The sequence below is a fragment of the Actinia tenebrosa genome, unplaced genomic scaffold, assembly GCF_029948245.1.
Source record: "Actinia tenebrosa isolate PJP-AT-01 unplaced genomic scaffold, QUT_ActTen_1.0 PGA_scaffold16__25_contigs__length_10494907, whole genome shotgun sequence".
NCBI classification, from domain to species: Eukaryota; Metazoa; Cnidaria; class Anthozoa; order Actiniaria; family Actiniidae; genus Actinia; species Actinia tenebrosa.
The window spans coordinates 8051958-8072366 of NW_028292576.1; the positions used below are offsets into that span (position 1 = coordinate 8051958).

Genomic DNA, 20409 nt, shown 5'->3' on the forward strand with positions numbered 1-20409 from the left:
TATTTTAATTTCGCGATTTCGCCAGAAAGTTTTTTCAATATAAATATATTCATGATATATCATTATTTGTTTTTAAAAGATACAAGCATTGCTGGAAAAAAAACGCCTTTATTGCAAAAGCAAAAAGTAAAAATTTCGCGTTAGTTCCTTGATGTTGACTTGAGTACAGGTGCTGAAAGATGCCGGTACTTCGTTTTCAGCAATAATATCTTTTATCCCTTCTTTTTTAATGGTTTTCATTTCTCAGTAAATGATAACTCCAATTTTAGCGTCAGTACGTATATTTTCTCGACGCTCAGCTTCTTTTTGGCGCCACTTTAATAACATTTCTTTCCCGACATTCGGCTTCTTTTTGGCGCCACTTTAATAAAATTTCTTTCAAAATCAATCATGATCTCCCAGACAACCAATGCGGCATCCAGTTGCTATACTTCAATAATTCGATTTGCAGGTTTAGTAGTGTCACTAAAAACTTGTTCATGTAGACCTGCAAGTTTTTGAAACGATCCCCGTCTTTTAACTCAGTTTAGATTAAGCGTTTAATGGGCCGTGGTATTTGTCTCACTTTAATTTTCTCTATTCAAATTATTTGCTTCAAAACGTCTCTTACACAGCATATTATTAAAGGTATATACATTGTCTAACTACGATCTGCTTCCTGACATCTAGTGATACATAACCAATCACGTACATAACTTCACCAGAAAATACGCCGATTCTCAATTCCTTTTCTTTCGGCATTTGCTGTGGTAGACTGAAGATTGGACCCTCGTGTCACGATGCTCTGTCATATACTTTTTTTAACAGGTCTATTTTGCTTGTAAAATTTATGTATCCCGAGGTGGACGACCGTTCAGCTACGACGCTGGTATCCAGAGGCGCCCTGCTTAAAATACAATAATATTGATACAATAATAGACTACTAAGTTTATCGTAAATAGGTAATACCGTGCCGCAAAATTCGCCAGTGCAAACGGGACTTAAGAGAATATTGATAACGCTGAATTTGGGCTCTATTTACAAACCTTTATTAATTAAATACTTAGGATAGTAGGTTGAAAATGTAAATATTAATTAGCGATTTCCGCCTCTGTAAGTACGACGCAAGCAAAGGTGAGTTGTCAAAAGTCGTGTTTTTCTGCAAATACAATATGTATATGGTCGTTCCTTACATATGTAAAACGACCTTCAATCAGTGGATCTATAAAGATAGTCTCTCTACTTCATTTCCAGTGGTGCTTTAGATTCTCTAACAATAATGAAATACAATTGTTACCGAAGTAAGAAAGTAAAAGGTTGTATTTGATAGCCGTTATAAAAGTGGCTATCATTCCTATATTAAGGATTATATTATTCTTCGACTTCTCTCTCGTGTTTATATCACAGTACGCTGGAACAGAGTTGTAGAGAGCAAGAGATAATTCGTAGAGAAAAACGAGGCGTAGCCGAGTGTTGCTTTAATTTTACCTCTCGAGTGCTCTACAGCTCCCAGAGCGTTATTTCACAGTATAGACACGCGCGTAGTTTAATATTAATGCTTGTATAAAATAAACCAAACGTTTAAGCTGAACGTGTCTTCTGCCTTCCGATTGATTGCAAGCATTCCCAAGAGAGCTAAAAGACAAAAAACATGGCGGCCATTGTGGTACCGTTAACAATGAATGCTAATGAGAAATTTTTTGTTAAATGGTAACAACATGGCCGCGATGACGTAACGTGCAAACGAAGAATACTGAAACATGGTTTATTAACCAGAGCGTGCCTAGACGTATTTTAAATATTCCATAAAATGGAATGTGGACCAGCTGGAATGATGTTCATACTATTTAATATATGCAACTATTTAATTTTCAAAAAGGCTGGCAAGGGTTTTAAAAATTTAATTTGTTGCATGTTGCAACCTGCATCTTTGCATGCTGCGTGTTCTTTCTAAGCTTGATTCAAATGTAAATAATGTCAGCGACAAATTTTAGGGATTGCTTTTCTGTCCTCTGATAAGAACATAGTTTTTCAAGCGTTTTCACCAATCAGAGCATGCGTAGACTCAAATCATATCATAAGATGGAATAAAAGTTTTGACCATGTTGGATGATGTTCTTTACTGATTCATTACAGCTATTTCAAAAAGGGTTCGCCAAGGTTATGTTGCATGTTGCATGCGTCTTACATCTCCAGTGCTTGTTCTTACTAAGCTTCAAATGTATTATATTGATATGATTAAATCGTGACCTACTTCAAATCCCTCTCTACACTACAACTTCTGGTCAAAGAACATTTAATTACAGGTAGAGCCCTTTAGATTTGGGACTCGTTGGGTGAAAGACCGAAGGATCGTACCTAAGTCGTTAAAGAACTTTAAAAGGTTTTTAAAGTCTAAACTATTGGACAAACTGTACAAAAAGTAGACAAAGTAGATTTACATTTTCATATAATTATATCTAGTGTTTCGTTCATTTTATATTCATCATTTGATGTAATAGGTTTTGAAAAGCCCTTTGTAAAGAAAACGCAATAAAGTATGTATGTATGTATGAAAAAAAAGTCAGCGCAAAATAATTATGCCAGTAAAATGAAAGGGCAAAGTTAACGTTTGGGAAAAGTTTATATCGTTCTGACCTCTTGCTGATTGCATTCACATTTCCCATAGTGTAGTTTGGGCTTGGTATGAAGGATGCAGCAAGACTTTCACTAACCTTTTTTGAAATAGTTGTATACAATGTGAGTGGCCGTGTTGTACACGATATGTTAACTCGTACCTTATCCTTGTTCTCGGATTCAGGATTCCTCACAGCTTTCTAGTTCCACTACTTCACCGTATCTTGTTTGCTTGACGATTATACCAACTATAAATAGGAAATCAGTTGCGTAGTATTACTGCAAAGAAAGTCTTTTTCTCTAAGAATTTTCTTTTCTTTTTATCTTTCCTTTCATTCACATGGGTACCATGGGTGGTGTGTAGTGATTCGCTTTTCACCGATGTGTTGACTTTTCGCTTTTTGAATGATTCAGTCACGTCATTCATCGTATGTCGTTAGTATAGTCGAGTGTTCAGTGTTAGTGCTTGTGGAGCAAAATCATGGAAGATGTATACGTACGGATAGTGATGGTGTCAAATACAAGTTTTTTATTTTTATTTCTTCTCGTAAAACAGTTGTCGTTTTGTTCGGAGTACGTATGAAGATATCATGTGAAAGGACATGTGTATAAGGTGTTTTTATTTCCATTCCCACCTGAACGAATGTCAACTTATATCCGTTTGACAAGCTTCAGTGTTTTTTGCTAAAACCAGTCAACCTCTTTTGAGCTCAAAAAATCAAAAAATATAATAAATCTTTTATATAATATCTGTTGAATAATGTTACTGATTTATTCATTGGAAACATAATTTCATATACCTTCACAAATTTCACACTATGACGTTAGAAAGCAATTTTTAGGAATGATGAAAAGGTTTGATAAATTATTTCAATTGTGACGAGGTCGTTATATCACAAAAGCGGATAACAATTAGATCAAGAACCACTTGTTGGTGCGGAAGAACTGTTTGACAAAATCTTGGATAAGGAAAGACTTTGATATCCTGTATAAACAAACATATGGGCGATCTGACAACCATCCACTTCTGAAAATTTAAAAAGAACTTTCCTTTCAACGTTAGATGTCCTAAGCCGTCCAAATGTAAATATTAGTTCTTATTCATCTCTTGAAATAAATGAACGAGGAAAGGAACGGAAGTTTGGGAAGAAGGATAAAAATTCTAGTAATTGTTTCTAACAGTGTTTAGGTTTGCCAATCAAAAGCAAACAAAGTGTCAGTCATTTTAATTTTAGAAAAAAACTATAGAATGGGAAAATTTGACGAGGGCGTTTAAAGACAGATGGCCGGAGGAAAAGAATATCATCCTCCAGGTGCGAAAAGAACTTATTATTAAAACAATGTGCCACATGTAGTGCATTTACTGGTAAACTTATTTTATTTTTTATGTCATTTTCGAAGCTTCTCAGTTTTCTATATACTTCATGGCATTTTGCCTATTAGTACACCGACAACCCCATCACATTTGAAAATGGACTCCAGTACTAAACAAATTGGTAATTTTTACGACCAGAAGGCTTTTTCATTGGCGTGTTTGCATAAGTGATTGGTCATCAAAGAAAGACACTTAATTCGATATTCATTTTGTTAAACAGTAATTGTGGCGAGCCTTCATATCTCTATAAAAAGGTCTGGTTTTAGAGTCACAGACACTCCATAGTTGAACTTCATACTCTTCTTTTAGTCTGACTGTATAATAGAAAAGAATCAGGATGCCGAATAGATTAAGCGGCACAGCTATTTTTATCTTTGCTTTCATTATGTGCCTTGCTATATCTGTACAAACAGAAGAGCACTCCACTAGAAATCACGTCAAACAAAAGACTCTTCATACTATCCATCGCCGAGAAACAAGGGTTCCATCGTACATACATGGGCAAAATCAAATTGGTAAAAGAGACCCGGGAGACATATTTAGACAGGATCAAGTGAACAAGAGTAGTCTCCCATATATATTTGGGACAGAATCAAGTTGGCAAAAGAGGACCCCCACATATGTTTGGACAGAATCAGATCGGCAAAAGAGGACCCCCATATATATTTGGACAGAATCAAGTTGGCAAAAGAGGACCCCCATATATGTTTGGACAGAATCAAATCGGCAAAAGAGGACCCCCACATATATTTGGACAGAATCAAGTTGGCAAAAGAGGACCCCCATATATGTTTGGACAGAATCAGATCGGCAAAAGAGGACCCCCATATATGTTTGGACAGAATCAGATCGGCAAAAGAGGATCCCCATATATGTTTGGACAGAATCAGATCGGCAAAAGAAGACCCCCATATATGTTTGGACAGAATCAAGATCGGCAAAAGAGGACCCCCATATATTTTTGGACAGAATCAGTTCGGCAAAAGAGGACCCCCATATATGTTTGGACAGAATCAAATCGGTAAAAGAGGACCTCCATATATATTTGGACAGAATCAAATCGGCAAAAGAGGACCCCCATATATGTTTGGACAGAATCAAATCGGCAAAAGAGGACCCCCATATATGTTTGGAAAGAATCAAATCGGCAAAAGAGGACCCCCATATATGTTTGGACAGAATCAGATCGGCAAAAGAGGACCCTCCATATATATTTGGACAGAATCAGATCGGCAAAAGAGGATCCCCATATATGTTTGGAAAGAATCAAATTGGTGGCACAGAAAGCACGAAATAGATGCATTAGGTCAACCCTGCAAGAACGAGATTCAAGGTAAACCACATCATTACCTAAGATACATATAAGCTTTAGCCATTGTTCATCCTCTATTTATTTAATTACGGGGTTCCCTAAACATTAATGTTTTTTTTTTTTAGCCCGCGATATACCGGCTCAATTCGGTGCATGCTAGAAACTAAATTTACTTCTATAGCTAACTATATATTTACAGGAATATCATCCCAACGCCAGAAAACGAGACAATTACTTATTGAGTCGAAAATCGAGGGCTCACGAATTCCGTGCCTATACAACCAAATAAATTTACGATATCGAATTATGACTGATCTTCAATGCAACGACCCGTTCGTCATAAATACAGTAGTCCACTTCACAGTTTCCTACGCCATCTTGAAAAGTATTCGTGCCTTTGCGTCGAAGCGAGACGAAGGGTGAGCTTGCAGTGAGACTTTTTTTAACACCTTGGACAATTATTCACATCTCTCTCTATTATTGCAAGCTCACTGTTCGTCTCGCTTCGAAGTAAAGGCACGGCTGCTTTTCAAGACGGCGCAGGGGACTGTGAAGGGGACTGTTTGTATGACGAAGGCTGAACATTTTTTATGTTAGGAAAAAATCACAAGTCTGTCGCTCTTAGTCTTGGTTGACGTCATCCAAGGGCGAACCCATGGCAGTCCATAAACACTTTTGTTCTTTCAATTTTTCTGGCCTGTCGATGAAATAGTAAATAAAAACGTAGTTGACCTCCACAATAACCTATTTGTCGCGACAATACCCCCCTCGCGTGTTACTGGAACTAGTATAACCTGTAATTACTTCTAATTCTTATTCCAGATTACCAGCTTTATCTCGGGATGATTCTAGCGGAGAAGAATGCCTACTGTTAAACCAAGGAAGCTAAGGCTCGATCGACGGCTCTCGGAACCTGAACCGAAAATAGAAATGAAGAACTACATATATTACTTTATTTTAATAAACTTGAAATATATTATCAGATATTAAAGAATTATGAAATATTAATATATACAATAACTAAATAACTACTTAGATTTATTTTGATAAACTTGAAAATATATGTTCAGATATATATCAGATTAATGAAATATTCATATATACATACGAAATAAATCTAAATATTTGAAATGAACCAAAAAGGTAGTGTGTTAATTAAAGTTCTGTTCACCCTTCTGACAATTATCGTATTAGGGACTGTGCAATAATTATCGGGAGGGGGGTTCTAAAATTCCAAATTGGGCTTAAATTGAAGCTAAACCCCCCTGCCCCCTGTGCTAAACGTAAAATAACTTCTCACCCTTCCCCCTTTTGAAATGAAATAACTATCAACTCCCCCCCCCCCCCCCCTCCCATCATGATACATCGCGACAATGCAAATTGTGAGATGTAAAAATGAGGCAAGTTGTGTTCTTTATACAGTAAAAAATATAATGTCTATTTTAAATAGTATATTTATATGCATCTTTTCAATTTTATAGTGAAAAAAATCCCAAATTGACTAATGAACCCCCCTCTCCATATTAAAGCAATTAGCTTCTAACCCCCCACCCTACACTCCAATTTAACTTTTGACCCCTCCTACTAGTTTTAGAAACCCCCCCCCCCCCATAATTATTACACAGTCCCTTATTGTTTCTACATGGGATAAAATGTTGAATGACCCGAAAAATTTGTATAGTTTGAGTGAGGCTTATAAACGTTTTTCTAAGCCATATGCTAATGACTGCTAAGAAGATTTTGCCTGTGTCGAGACATTCTATTAGCTTTATAACGAGGTTGAGTAAAGGAATGGGTCGAGATGGATTTGCTGTGTATTTTGGGACTGTTTTAGAATACGTTATAGACGCCATCTTGGAAATATAATCCCTAAATCAGTCCCACAATGCACCGCAATACCAACTCTACCAAATCTTTTCCTCAACCGTTGGACATTGGAACTCCAAATCTACAGTATGAATGGCTGAATCCGTCGCTTTTCTGTGCAGGTCTAAATATTGTTTTTGTCTCTATTTTTGAGAATATATTTTCCGGCTTGAGCAGTTTTCATGACGGTCGTGACACAGCAAGTCATACACCAGACCAATCACATTGCACGAGAATTTACTCTCTATCCAACCAAATACCCGGAACACGGCAAGAACACGGCGCGGGCACGGTCACGCAAAGGTCACGGCAGTGTCAGACCGATCACATTGCGCGAGAAAAAATCAGCCAATAGACCTTATTTATGGTGTGACAATGTTTTCCCAATTCAGCGTGACGAACCTCCAGAGGATTCATGTTTTCTTTTGTTTTTACTCTTCGAAAAATTAATGAGTATCCCAAAGGATACGAAAGGAATGACGATGATATCTCGACGAGTTTCGAAGCAATAGCTCTTCATTCCCCCAGAGGTCACGCTGAATTGCGAAAACATTGTCACACCACGAATAAGGTCTATTAAAAGTCTAGAAACCATCACGGTCACGGCCTATCACGGTTACGACCCTGAGCTTTTCACAGTCATTCGAAAACTGCTCTAGTGTAATATATTTATAATTGTTTGGTCTAAGAGATCTGCCCCAAACTCCTCATAAGCAATCACACTAAACATTAAACGATGAAAAATAGTAAATGAAAAAATGAGTCATAATATTTCGAAAGAAAGAAAAATAGGTATACAGATGTTTATTTTAAAAATGCTATTTAGTGGCTTAAAAAACCATCTGTGATAAATTTGCTATAAGATGAGTAATAATGTACATGGAAGAGAGCAAGTGATCGAGCGAATTAAAAGTTTGCCAAATTCGCGCTGGATTACGTTTGTCCCATCTTAAATAAGCTTCAAGAACTTAAGTCCAGCATAGAATTCTTATTGTCTATTTTAACTAAACTGGGTTTTCTTAAAGGCTAAGCCTAACTTGGCTGCAATAATGATCGCTTTCACTTATCTCTGATTTGTATACATGTATATATCACTATTATTACAAACAAAATCATCGTCGTCATCATCGTCGTCGTTGTCATCAACCTTAGCATAAAAAAGCCCTGTTTTCATGATAGCCTTACCACTAGAGTTACCATAGTAATAAAAACGTATAACGTAATAAAGTAACAAGTAGAATACTCACTCCAATTCGACCTCTCTTTGGTTGCGAGAGGAGCGAAGCAAGAGTAGTAATTTGATGTCGCTAAAGGACTTTGAGAAAGTCTATGACTTACGTTTAACCGAGCTACACCTATAGGGCTAAGCTTCCATGCGTTTTCTCCCTCATTTCAGAATTTAAGGCCTTTACAAGCGCACCCGGGTTACCTATAGGTTACCCTAGTGACAGGGTTAACATTTCTGCTCGCAGGTTAATGTTTTTCCTGTAAACTCGTGGCTATACTAGACATAACCTGCCTTCCCGGATCAACTTTTGATCAGTTCTCAAAATCCCTGTACATTGGCGGAACCAGGCTTTTACAAAGGGGGCTTTCAAAATGGTTCCAAAATGGCCGCCTCGTATAAAAAGCTGGTAAGATTGGTTTCATGAAGGGGGGTTCCAATGGGCATTCTACTGAGCATAAAGAACATGATTGGCTTCACAAGATCTCACAAAACTGGGGCTCCATGGCACCCAGAGAACCACCACTTGATCAGCCACTGTTGTACCTCAAATAATATAAATACCAGTAAATGAATGCCTACTGAATCGCTGTATTCAATAGATCTTAAAATAGAAATTGCCACCAATAACCAGCTCTACAATACAGCCGAGATATCCGACATACTATGGTTACCTATCTATATTGAATGTTTGCCTGGCACTGCATCAGTGGAGGGTGACGCTGGCACTAAAGGCTTCCATTCCTACTTGTAAAATGTCCTAAATCCAGCGAAAGAGATCTACATTGGGACTTTTAAAAGATTACACATCCATAAATTAAACTGATACCAACTCAGTGTTTATATAAAACCAGGATATTTTCGAAGGACATTCTCTATTTCTTTTTCCAATTTGTCTTCTTTTACTTTCAATTAAAATTCTTTTTCAAATGATAATATCTGGAATCTTTCAGATAAACATCTGGAACCGCAATTACAGCTGTCTTTCAGGGGTTTTATTTCGGTTAAGTGGGATAAATTCTAACGTGTGAATTGATTTTGATATCACTACCATCACCAAACAAACTTTTTCAATTTCACAATCACTCAAAGATGTTTTAATAGCAACGCTCATGCCATATCTTGCTTTCTGAAACTATGGCAACCGTGTTACTTTTTATTCCAGTAAATTTTATATTTTGTTTAGGCTGTTTTCTTTTTTTCTTTTTCTTCTTCTTCTTCTTCTTTTCTTTCTTTCTTTTCACCACCTTCTTCTTAGTCAACGATAGATAAGAACAATGTATTTAAAATAGAAGCATAAGAAAGCAAAGCGGGTTTATTTTGAACAATCTGAATATCAATGGTGAGAATTTCATCAGCAATTATAATGATGATGTTGGTAATATATATTTCGTCATCTCCTTCTTATCTTTTTTTTTTTTTTCCTTCTTCTTTCTTTCATATATATTTTTTTAATTTCTCATTTTCCTACTTTTTTTTTTTGTTCCTCTTCATTTTTAGACTCGTTTTAGACATTTTTATTTGTTTACTCACTCCGAATCAAAGGTACAAGCCGGTGTTGTTAGTTCTTAACAAGCTAGGCTGGAAATTCCCATCCTTTGCGAAAACTGACTGAAAATTGACAGATAACGATCAATATTTATCTTGGAAAAATGGGTTCCCTTCATAGGAGGCTCTCTCTTTAGCTCTTTCTTTAGATCGCTCTCTCTCTCTCTCTCTCTCTCTCTCTCTCTCTCTCTCTCTCTCTCTCTCTCTCTCTCTCTCTCTCTCTCTCTCTCTCTCTCTCTCTCTCTCTCTCGCTCTATCTCATTTACTTTAGTTTTTAATTTAACAAACTATTCCTACATAAATAAGACAGCCTCCAACGTTTATTCCACTCACTTCTAAACGTACTCATTATGTGTACACGCTATGATTTTCAATTACCACCGTGACGTTAACTTTGATATTAGCGGCTTAACAAGCTATCTCTGATATGATTATATAATGTTTGTAAATTATTAGTTCTATCACAGACGATATTTATCTAACGGGTTTGATAATCACTGGTTAATTGTTCGTATTCAATTTCGAGGACGCGAAGCAATATAAAGCAGAGATTTTTGAGAGGTCGTTACTGTCTAAAAGAGGGCAAGGGCAGCTGAGTACCCAAAGGAATCCTAGCCAAAAATTATTCATTTATTCCCCGTGTTGGCGAGATGAATTCAAGAATCGCGTTGTTCAGCTTCATGGTACTATTTCTAATAGGTATGGCCGATTCCCAGTCATATATATTTGGCCATCATACTATTGGTGATGAGCCACGAAGAAAGTTATCGGAGCGGACTCAGGGAGTAACTAAAGAAAACCATGGATTCAAAAGAACAAATCCTATCTTCCAGTACAGCAAGAGAGGTAACCAGAATATTTTAATGTTACTAATACATCTTGGCTGCCTTTGAACACATATTTTGTTATAAATATAAAATCAATGCTTTATCTACATTCAGTAGTGTTCTGTTTTTCATATTTTATTTTATTTTATTTTTCATTAAAAAAAAGCGTTACTACGGAGTAGAATAGATTACTGATGCAATAATAGCCTCAAAGATTAAGTTATTTTTATCTTCTAATGTTTTCATTCTTTCGTACTTTTACTTTCAGAAATTTTCTTATCAGGCTTCTTGATTTAAAACGTCGAATTTGCCTGATTTTTTGTTTTTATTTTGTTTTGCCATTTCAAGGCACTTCAGTAGAAGTGTTATCATTAGTACCTCTTTCTTGTTTTGGGTAAAAATCAATTTCGATCCGGATTGATTCGTGGTAAATTGATATGAAATGTAAGTTTTCAAGTTTCATAAGTTTTTTTCCAGCGCATTAGATAATTGTAGTAATGTATTTTTTAAATTATTATTATTATTATCATCATCATCATCATCATTATCTATTATTATTATTATTGTTATTATTATCATCATCATCATTATTATTTATTATTATTATTATTATCATCATCATCATCATCATTATTATTATTATTATTATCATCATCATTATCATTATTGTTATTATTATTATTATTATCATTATTATTAGCAATTAGCAAATGTATTTTTTAAATTATTATTATTATTATCATCATCATCATCATTATCTATTATTATTATCATCATTATTACTATTATTATCATCATCATCATCATCATCATCATTATTATTATTACTATTATTATTATTATTATCATCATCATTATCATTATTGTTATTATTATTATTATTATTATTATTATCATTATTATCATTATTATCATTATTATTAGCAATCTTCATTTTGCACTTTTTCAAGTTTTTAAATAACAGACAACAATTTAAACATTATGAGATAATTGTTACTTTTGAATTAAGAAACTGAAGTTCTCAGGGTTTTTTTTATTTCATTTTATTAGATCTATGTTTCATGGTGCTGGGATATTCTAGAGATTATTCCTACATATTTGTTTCCTCGAGAAAATTTTTCTTGGAATTGATCTGATTGATTTTTCGATAAAAATATGCCGCCCTCAAATATCACAGGTATATCTATGATAATTACTTTCTTGATTATATTTTACAGATAAAACCACTTTTGGTATTTAACGAATTGAACAACAAGATCTACATACAAGATATTGAACTGCTAAATAGCAACCACAGCTAATTTGATGAAATTCAAATTCAAATTCAAATTTGATTTATCTATAAAAAGTGTTGAAGTAATCTTTCTCGTACCCAGACCCTTCTGATTGAGAAAGGTCTGGGTACGAGAATATGAAGTGATAATTTTGTAAAATAGCAATATAATAAAAATAATAAGTAATAAAAAGTAGAACTAATAAATAAATATATGTTGTGGTTTTTGTTAGCTTGCTTGAGTTCGTAATTGCACTGTCGACGACGGTGACGTATGGGACCGTTTGCAAATATGGCCGCCATGGACTTTCCCGCGACATAATAGTAATAATATAGAATCATCATCATCAATCATCAATCATCATCGTCATCATCATCATCATCATCGTCGCCATCATCATCATTATCATCACCATCGTCATCATCATCATCATCATCATCGTCATCATCATCATCATCATCATCATCATTGTCATCATCGTCATCATCATCATCAATCATCAATCATCATCGTCATATCATCATCATCGTTATCATCATCATCGTCGTCGTCGTCGTCGTCGTCATTAGAAACGATTTCTGTATGGCCTGGTTATGTTCGAAAATTAAATTACGATATTAAATCATTTTTTGAATATTTAAAAGCGAAATTAAAGTGACACGAAATTGGAGTAGCGGCGTGCTGCCCCGACAAGCACATTGGCATTTCAAAGCTTTGACAGTACTGTTGCATGAACAAGGTGTTGCGTCTTCAACTCAATTGACATGATTAAACACCTTTTAATAGAGCGGATTTCAGACGTTTTTTCACTTCCCTTTTAATAAGCCAATTTTGAATATCCTTGCTTCGATATTCGACTTACGTTACATGACCAACTGTTTATAACCAAACTCAGTCAAGACTGGGTACTAAGATATTCCTCTATATTAAGCATCACGGAATGAGTTGCGTTACCTTAAACCTTTGAGCTACGTACTAGGTTTAGACGCCCGATTGTTCTACACATGGATTCAGAAGAGGTACGTTATTTCAAATTGTTTTAATGTTTGAATTATAAAAGAATTCGAAATCTAAAGGAAGTTAATTCAGGTTTTTTGTATTTTGTATTATTTCCGTCGTGAAAAAACCGTTTTCTCTAGACTTTTTGTAATCCAAGCATAGCACGGGTTTGAGTATTAACCGCGGACTGTTAGGTAAAGTATCGCCGAGTTTGTACAGCTCCTATAATTATATACATTTTTTGTTTAAGTCGTTCCAATGCGAGTTACACAAGAATATCGTTTTACATATTGGCGGAAGAATTCGGCATTGCCAAACTACAACCCGTACCTCGAGCAGAAAGTAGAAAATAAAAATAGGTAGCTCGTCAAAATATTTGTACAACGTTGGGTATGTATTGGGAAATCGTCATAAAACTTGTAACTGTATCTCAACCGTTGCAACTAAAACAGAAATTCAAATGAAACTATTGAGAAAACGTGGCGCTGATGCGCTATACCTGGAAACTGACGGCTATTCACTCTTTCTTGTATGCGACCACGTGTTCGTTAGGTGGTTCACCCTTTTCTTGGAATTCAACGAAAACACTCGAATGTCACATAAAAAGACACGTGCACGAGGTCAAGCAAGAAATTTTTGTACTTCAATTCCAAAGAGCTTATATTTTTAATAATATCAACTTTCGGCAATTCTAACTAGACAGTTGTAAAAGGCTTCCGTTTACTACAATTTATTTTAACTTTCAAACTTTAATTAGCACGAAGGCTATTTTACATTTTCACTCAGTATTGCCCTAGCTATAGTGAGTAAAACTCATTACTATTGTTATAGGGTATTTTCTTCGATTTTATCACGTGTTATCATCAATAAACTAAGCCAAATAATAAACTGCCCTCTTAAAAACGCACCCTGTCCTGTTGCTGATTGGCTAAAAAGGGCTCATATATACGACCGTTCTCGACCAATCAACGTTACATGTCCAACTATTTAATAATAACCTGATAACCAAACTCTGCCAAGACTGGGTACTAAGATATTCCTCTATATTAAGCATCACGGGATGAGGTACGTTAACTTAATCCTTTGAGCTACGTACTAAGGTTTAGACGCCCGATTGTTCTACACGTACGCGGATTCAGTAGAGGTACGTTATTTCAAATTGCTTTAATGTTCGAATTCTAAAGGAAGTTAATTCAAGTTTTTTGTATTTTGTATTATTTCCGTCGTGAAAAAAACGTTTTCTGTAGACTTTTTGTAATCCAAGCATAGCTTGGGTTTGAGTGGATTAACCGCGGACTGTTAGGTAAAGTATCGCCGAGCTTGTAAAGCTCCTCTTAATCATATATTTTTCGTTAAAGTCGTTCCAATGCGAGTTACACAAGAATATCGTTTTATATATCGGCGGAAGAATTCGGCATTGCCAAACTACAACCCGTACCTCGAGTAGAAAGTAGAAAATAAAAATAGGTAGCTCGTCAAAATATTTGTATACGTTGGGTAAAACTTGTAACTGTGTCTCAACCGTTAAAACTAAAAAAGAAATTCAAATGAAAACTTAAGAAAACGCGGCGTTGATGCGCTATGCCTGGAAACTGACGGCTATTCACTCTTCCTTGTTTGCGACCACGTGTTCGTTAGGTGGTTCCCCCTTTTCTTGGAATTCAACGAAAACACTCGAATGCAAGAATTCGTTGTTTCGCCAAACTACAACCCATACCTCGAGTAGACAGTAGAAAACAAAAATAAGTAGCTCGTCAAAATCGCTCGTCAAAATATTTGTACAACGTTGGCTATGTATTGGAAATTTGTCATAAAACTTGTAACTTTGTCTCAACCGTTGAAACTAAAACAGAAATTCAAATGAAAATTAAGAAAACGTGGCGCTGATGCGCTATTCCTGGAAACTGAGTGACGGCCATTCACTCTTCTTTGTGTGCGACCACATGTTCGTTAGGTGGTTCCCCCCTTTTCTTGGAATTCAACGAAAACACTCGAATGTCAAGCAAGACATTTTTGTACTTCAATTCCAAAGAGCTTACATATTCTTAATAATGTCAACTTTCGGCAATTCTGACTAGACAGATATAAAGGGCTTCCGTTTACTACAATTTATTTTAACTTTCAACCTTTAATTAGCACGAAGGCCATTTTACATTTTCACTCAGTATTGCCCTAGCTATAGTGAGTAAAACTCATAACTATTGTTATAGGGTATTTTCTTCGATTTTATCACTTGTTATCATCAATAAACTAAGCCAAATGATAAACTGCCCTCTTAAAAACACACCCTGTCCTGTTGCTGATTGGCTGAAAAGGGCTCATATATACGACCGTTCTCGACCAATCAACGTTACATGTCCAACTATTTAATAATAACCTGATAACCAAACTCTGCCAAGACTGGGTACTAAGATATTTCTCTATATTAAGCATCACGGGATGAGGTACGTTAACTTAATCCTTTGAGCTACGTACTAAGGTTTAGACGCCCGATTGTTCTACACGTACGCGGATTCAGTAGAGGTACGTCATTTCAAATTGCTTTAATGTTCGAATTCTAAAGGAAGTTAATTCAGGTTTCTTGTATTTTGTATTATTTCCGTCATGAAAAAACCGTTTTCTGTAGACTTTTTGTAATCCAAGCATAGCTTGGGTTTGAGTGGATTAACCGCGGACTGTTAGGTAAAGTATCGCCGAGTTTGTACAGCTCCTATAATTATATACATTTTTTGTTTAAGTCGTTCCAATGCGAGTTACACAAGAATATCGTTTTACATATTGGCGGAAGAATTCGGCATTGCCAAACTACAACCCGTACCTCGAGCAGAAAGTAGAAAATAAAAATAGGTAGCTCGTCAAAATATTTGTACAACGTTGGGTATGTATTGGGAAATCGTCATAAAACTTGTAACTGTATCTCAACCGTTGCAACTAAAACAGAAATTCAAATGAAACTATTGAGAAAACGTGGCGCTAATGCGCTATTCCTGGAAACTGACGGCTATTCACTCTTTCTTGTATGCGACCACGTGTTCGTTAGGTGGTTCCCCCTTTTCTTGGAATTCAACGAAAACACTCGAATGCAAGAATTCGTTGTTTCGCCAAACTACAACCCATACCTCGAGTAGAAAGTAGAAAATAAAAATAAGTAGCTCGTCAAAATCGTTCGTCAAAATATTTGTATACGTTGGGTATGTGTTGGAAATTTGTCATAAAACTTGTAACTTTGTCTCAACCGTTGAAACTAAAACAGAAAATCAAATGAAAATTAAGAAAACGTGGCGCTGATGCGCTATTCCTGGAAACTGACGGCTATTCACTCTTTCCTGTTTGCGACCACCTGTTCGTTAGGTGGTTCACCCTTTTCTTGGAATTCAACGAAAACACTCGAATGTCACATAAAAAGACACGTGCACGAGGTCAAGCAAGAAATTTTTGTACTGCAATTCCAAAAAGCTTATATTTTTAATAATATCAACTTTCGGCAATTCTAGCTAGACAGTTGTAAAAAGCTTCCGTTTATTACAATTTATTTCAACTTTCAAACTTTAATTAGCACGAAGGCCATTTTACATTTTCACTCAGTATTGCCCTAGCTATAGTGAGTAAAACTCATTACTATTGTTATAGGGTATTTTCTTCGATTTTATCACGTGTTATCATCAATAAACTAAGCCAAATAATAAACTGCCCTTTTAAAAACACACCCTGTCCTGTTGCTGATTGGCTAAAAAGGGCTCATATATACGACCGTTCTCGACCAATCAACGTTACATGTCCAACTATTTAATAATAACCTGATAACCAAACTCTGCCAAGACTGGGTACTAAGATATTCCTCTATATTAAGCATCACGGGATGAGGTACGTTAACTTAAACCTTTGAGCTACGTACTAAGGTTTAGACGCCCGATTGTTCTACACGTACGCGGATTCAGTAGAGGTACGTTATTTCAAATTGCTTTAATGTTCGAATTCTAAAGGAAGTTAATTCAAGTTTTTTGTACTTTGTATTATTTCCGTCGGGAAAAAAACGTTTTCTGTAGACTTTTTGTAATCCAAGCATAGCTTGGGTTTGAGTGGATTAACCGCGGACTGTTAGGTAAAGTATCGCCGAGCTTGTAAAGCTCCTCTTAATCATATATTTTTCGTTAAAGTCGTTCCAATGCGAGTTACACAAGAATATCGTTTTATATATCGGCGGAAGAATTCGGCATTGCCAAACTACAACCCGTACCTCGAGTAGAAAGTAGAAAATAAAAATAGGTAGCTCGTCAAAATATTTGTATACGTTGGGTAAAACTTGTAACTGTGTCTCAACCGTTAAAACTAAAAAAGAAATTCAAATGAAAACTTAAGAAAACGCGGCGTTGATGCGCTATACCTGGAAACTGACGGCTATTCACTCTTCCTTGTTTGCGACCACGTGTTCGTTAGGTGGTTCCCCCTTTTCTTGGAATTCAACGAAAACACTCGAATGCAAGAATTCGTTGTTTCGCCAAACTACAACCCATACCTCGAGTAGACAGTAGAAAACAAAAATAAGTAGCTCGTCAAAATCGCTCGTCAAAATATTTGTACAACGTTGGCTATGTATTGGAAATTTGTCATAAAACTTGTAACTTTGTCTCAACCGTTGAAACTAAAACAGAAAATCAAATGAAAATTAAGAAAACGTGGCGCTGATGCGCTATTCCTGGAAACTGAGTGACGGCCATTCACTCTTCTTTGTGTGCGACCACATGTTCGTTAGGTGGTTCCCCCCTTTTCTTGGAATTCAACGAAAACACTCGAATGTCAAGCAAGACATTTTTGTACTTCAATTCCAAAGAGCTTACATATTCTTAATAATGTCAACTTTCGGCAATTCTGACTAGACAGATATAAAGGGCTTCCGTTTACTACAATTTATTTTAACTTTCAACCTTTAATTAGCACGAAGGCCATTTTACATTTTCACTCAGTATTGCCCTAGCTATAGTGAGTAAAACTCATAACTATTGTTATAGGGTATTTTCTTCGATTTTATCACTTGTTATCATCAATAAACTAAGCCAAATGATAAACTGCCCTCTTAAAAACACACCCTGTCCTGTTGCTGATTGGCTGAAAAGGGCTCATATATACGACCGTTCTCGACCAATCAACGTTACATGTCCAACTATTTAATAATAACCTGATAACCAAACTCTGCCAAGACTGGGTACTAAGATATTCCTCTATATTAAGCATCACGGGATGAGGTACGTTAACTTAAACCTTTGAGCTACGTACTAAGGTTTAGACGCCCGATTGTTCTACACGTACGCGGATTCAGTAGAGGTACGTTATTTCAAATTGCTTTAATGTTCGAATTCTAAAGGAAGTTAATTCAGGTTTCTTGTATTTTGTATTATTTCCGTCATGAAAAAACCGTTTTCTGTAGACTTTTTGTAATCCAAGCATAGCTCGGGTTTGAGTATTAACCGCGGACTGTTAGGTAAAGTATCGCCGAGTTTGTACAGCTCCTATAATTATATACATTTTTTGTTTAAGTCGTTCCAATGCGAGTTACACAAGAATATCGTTTTACATATTGGCGGAAGAATTCGGCATTGCCAAACTACAACCCGTACCTCGAGCAGAAAGTAGAAAATAAAAATAGGTAGCTCGTCAAAATATTTGTACAACGTTGGGTATGTATTGGGAAATCGTCATAAAACTTGTAACTGTATCTCAACCGTTGCAACTAAAACAGAAATTCAAATGAAACTATTGAGAAAACGTGGCGCTAATGCGCTATACCTGGAAACTGACGGCTATTCACTCTTTCCTGTTTGCGACCACCTGTTCGTTAGGTGGTTCACCCTTTTCTTGGAATTCAACGAAAACACTCGAATGTCACATAAAAAGACACGTGCACGAGGTATAAATTCTCGCTAGGGGTTCCCCCTTTTCTTGGAATAGCGCAGCGCAGCCGCGACGTCATAAAAACGAAGACAAAGGCGAAATTCGGACAAACAAACTTACAAGTTTACCTCAGCAGATAATTTTCACAGCCGATAGCAGTTGATCTTAGTTTACATGGGTTATTATTGTAACTTTGATTAAAAATAATGAAATCGGTTCGTATAATCCTCGTAGCGGTTAAACAGAATGCAATGTTTGTCCGAATTTTTAAGCTATTTTTAGAATCAGCGCGCTGCGCTATTCAACAGTAAACGATTCCTAGAAATTCAATCGAAAGCCACAGAGGAGGCACTATTGCAAGAAGTCGAGCAAGAAATCTTTTTACTGCAATTCCAAAGAGCTTATACTTTAAGTATATATCGGCTTTTCGATAATTCTGTCTAGACAGAAAAAGGCTAATTTCATTGACTACAATCATAACATTTAAACTTTTTATTACCACGAAATCAACTATAGTGTGAACTATAGTTCCTCTTGCTATTAGATGTTCCAATTCTATTTCATCTTTTAAATCAAAGCTTAAGACATTTTTATTTAGGAATTATTTTTATTGATATTTTTCTTATTTGTATGTATATTTTTATTGATTTCTTTTTCTAATTATGTATGTATTTGAATTTATAATTATTTAGTTTATCGGTTGTTTGTAATGCGCATTTGAGTATTTACATAGAATTTGCGCAATATAAAATAAAGTTATTATTATTATTATTATTATTATTATTATTATTATTATTATTATTATTATTACTATAACAGTCTCATCATAACAATGATCTCTTTGAATCTTTAAAAAATTGCTATCTTTTGTTTCTACTTATTAGAAAATGACTTCCAATATATGCGATCAGCTTTTGAAGAAGAATTGGCAGGAATACAATCCATCACTAGCTCCTCAAAAAGGGGGTATCTATTGCATTGGAGAACAGGGCAAAATCATTTATGTTGGCATGTCAAATGATATTCGAAGACGACTAGGGGAGCACAAATCAAGTAACAGCCAGGAAATAGGAAAGTATGTCAAGAAAATGTTTGATGACGGAAAGCAGGATCGTCTTCGTATTAAGTGGGTTCTTGATCCCGACAATAAATGCAAGGAGGGAGAATACTTGGAATGCATCGAAAAAAAGCGGGGATACTGGCCTAAGTACAACAAACAAAAAGGTAATGCCTGTACGCCATGCGGTAAATAGCTTCACCAACCCTTTGTGCAAGAAAAGATGGAGGCGGAGAAGAGGTTTTCGAGCTTCATATGCTTTCATACTGTTAATTAAGGTATTATTTTTTTGAGCACGTATGGAAACCAGCATTGTATGTACTTTACATCTAAGTTGAGTATTCTGTAAAGAGGTAAATAAAATTAGGAAAATAAAACGATCAACTGTGTTCACTTTAATTTTTACCTTTCTATATGAGACCTCCTCGGCCCGGGCGTAATG

The 20409-nt window shown here is 35.7% G+C and overlaps 2 protein-coding genes and 2 long non-coding RNA genes across 4 annotated transcripts; 3 read left to right on the forward strand and 1 right to left on the reverse strand.

Moving 5' to 3' along the window:
• Positions 1–1148: 1148 nt before the first annotated feature.
• On the reverse strand, positions 1149–13601 carry LOC148910702 (uncharacterized). Its single transcript, XR_016119971.1, has 3 exons — positions 13521–13601; positions 2757–2843; positions 1149–1614 (listed from the first exon to the last, which is right to left on the reverse strand). It is a non-coding gene; the product is annotated as an uncharacterized LOC148910702 (long non-coding RNA).
• Positions 3409–6396, forward strand: LOC116288219 (uncharacterized). Its single transcript, XM_089031262.1, has 2 exons — positions 3409–5303; positions 6105–6396. Exons 1-2 carry the CDS (start codon positions 4970–4972, stop codon positions 6155–6157), a joined length of 387 nt encoding a protein of 128 aa, XP_088887388.1. The 5' UTR covers positions 3409–4969; the 3' UTR covers positions 6158–6396.
• LOC148910703 (uncharacterized) lies at positions 10469–12232 on the forward strand. The gene is made up of 2 exons (XR_016119983.1): positions 10469–10767; positions 11966–12232. It is a non-coding gene; the product is annotated as an uncharacterized LOC148910703 (long non-coding RNA).
• Positions 12909–20347, forward strand: LOC148910704 (uncharacterized). Its single transcript, XM_089031263.1, has 2 exons — positions 12909–13041; positions 19795–20347. The coding sequence occupies exons 1-2, from the start codon at positions 13027–13029 to the stop codon at positions 20161–20163; spliced, it is 384 nt and encodes a 127-aa protein (XP_088887389.1). The 5' UTR covers positions 12909–13026; the 3' UTR covers positions 20164–20347.
• Positions 20348–20409: the final 62 nt, after the last annotated feature.

Bases quoted from the DNA above. Each gene is read 5' to 3' on its own strand.
- LOC116288219 (XM_089031262.1), top strand. From the start codon at position 4,970: ATGTTTGGACAGAATCAAATCGGTAAAAGAGGACCTCCATATATATTT. The intron at 5,304-6,104 runs GTAAACCACATC...TTCTTATTCCAG, and splicing joins CTGCAAGAACGAGATTCAAG to ATTACCAGCTTTATCTCGGG.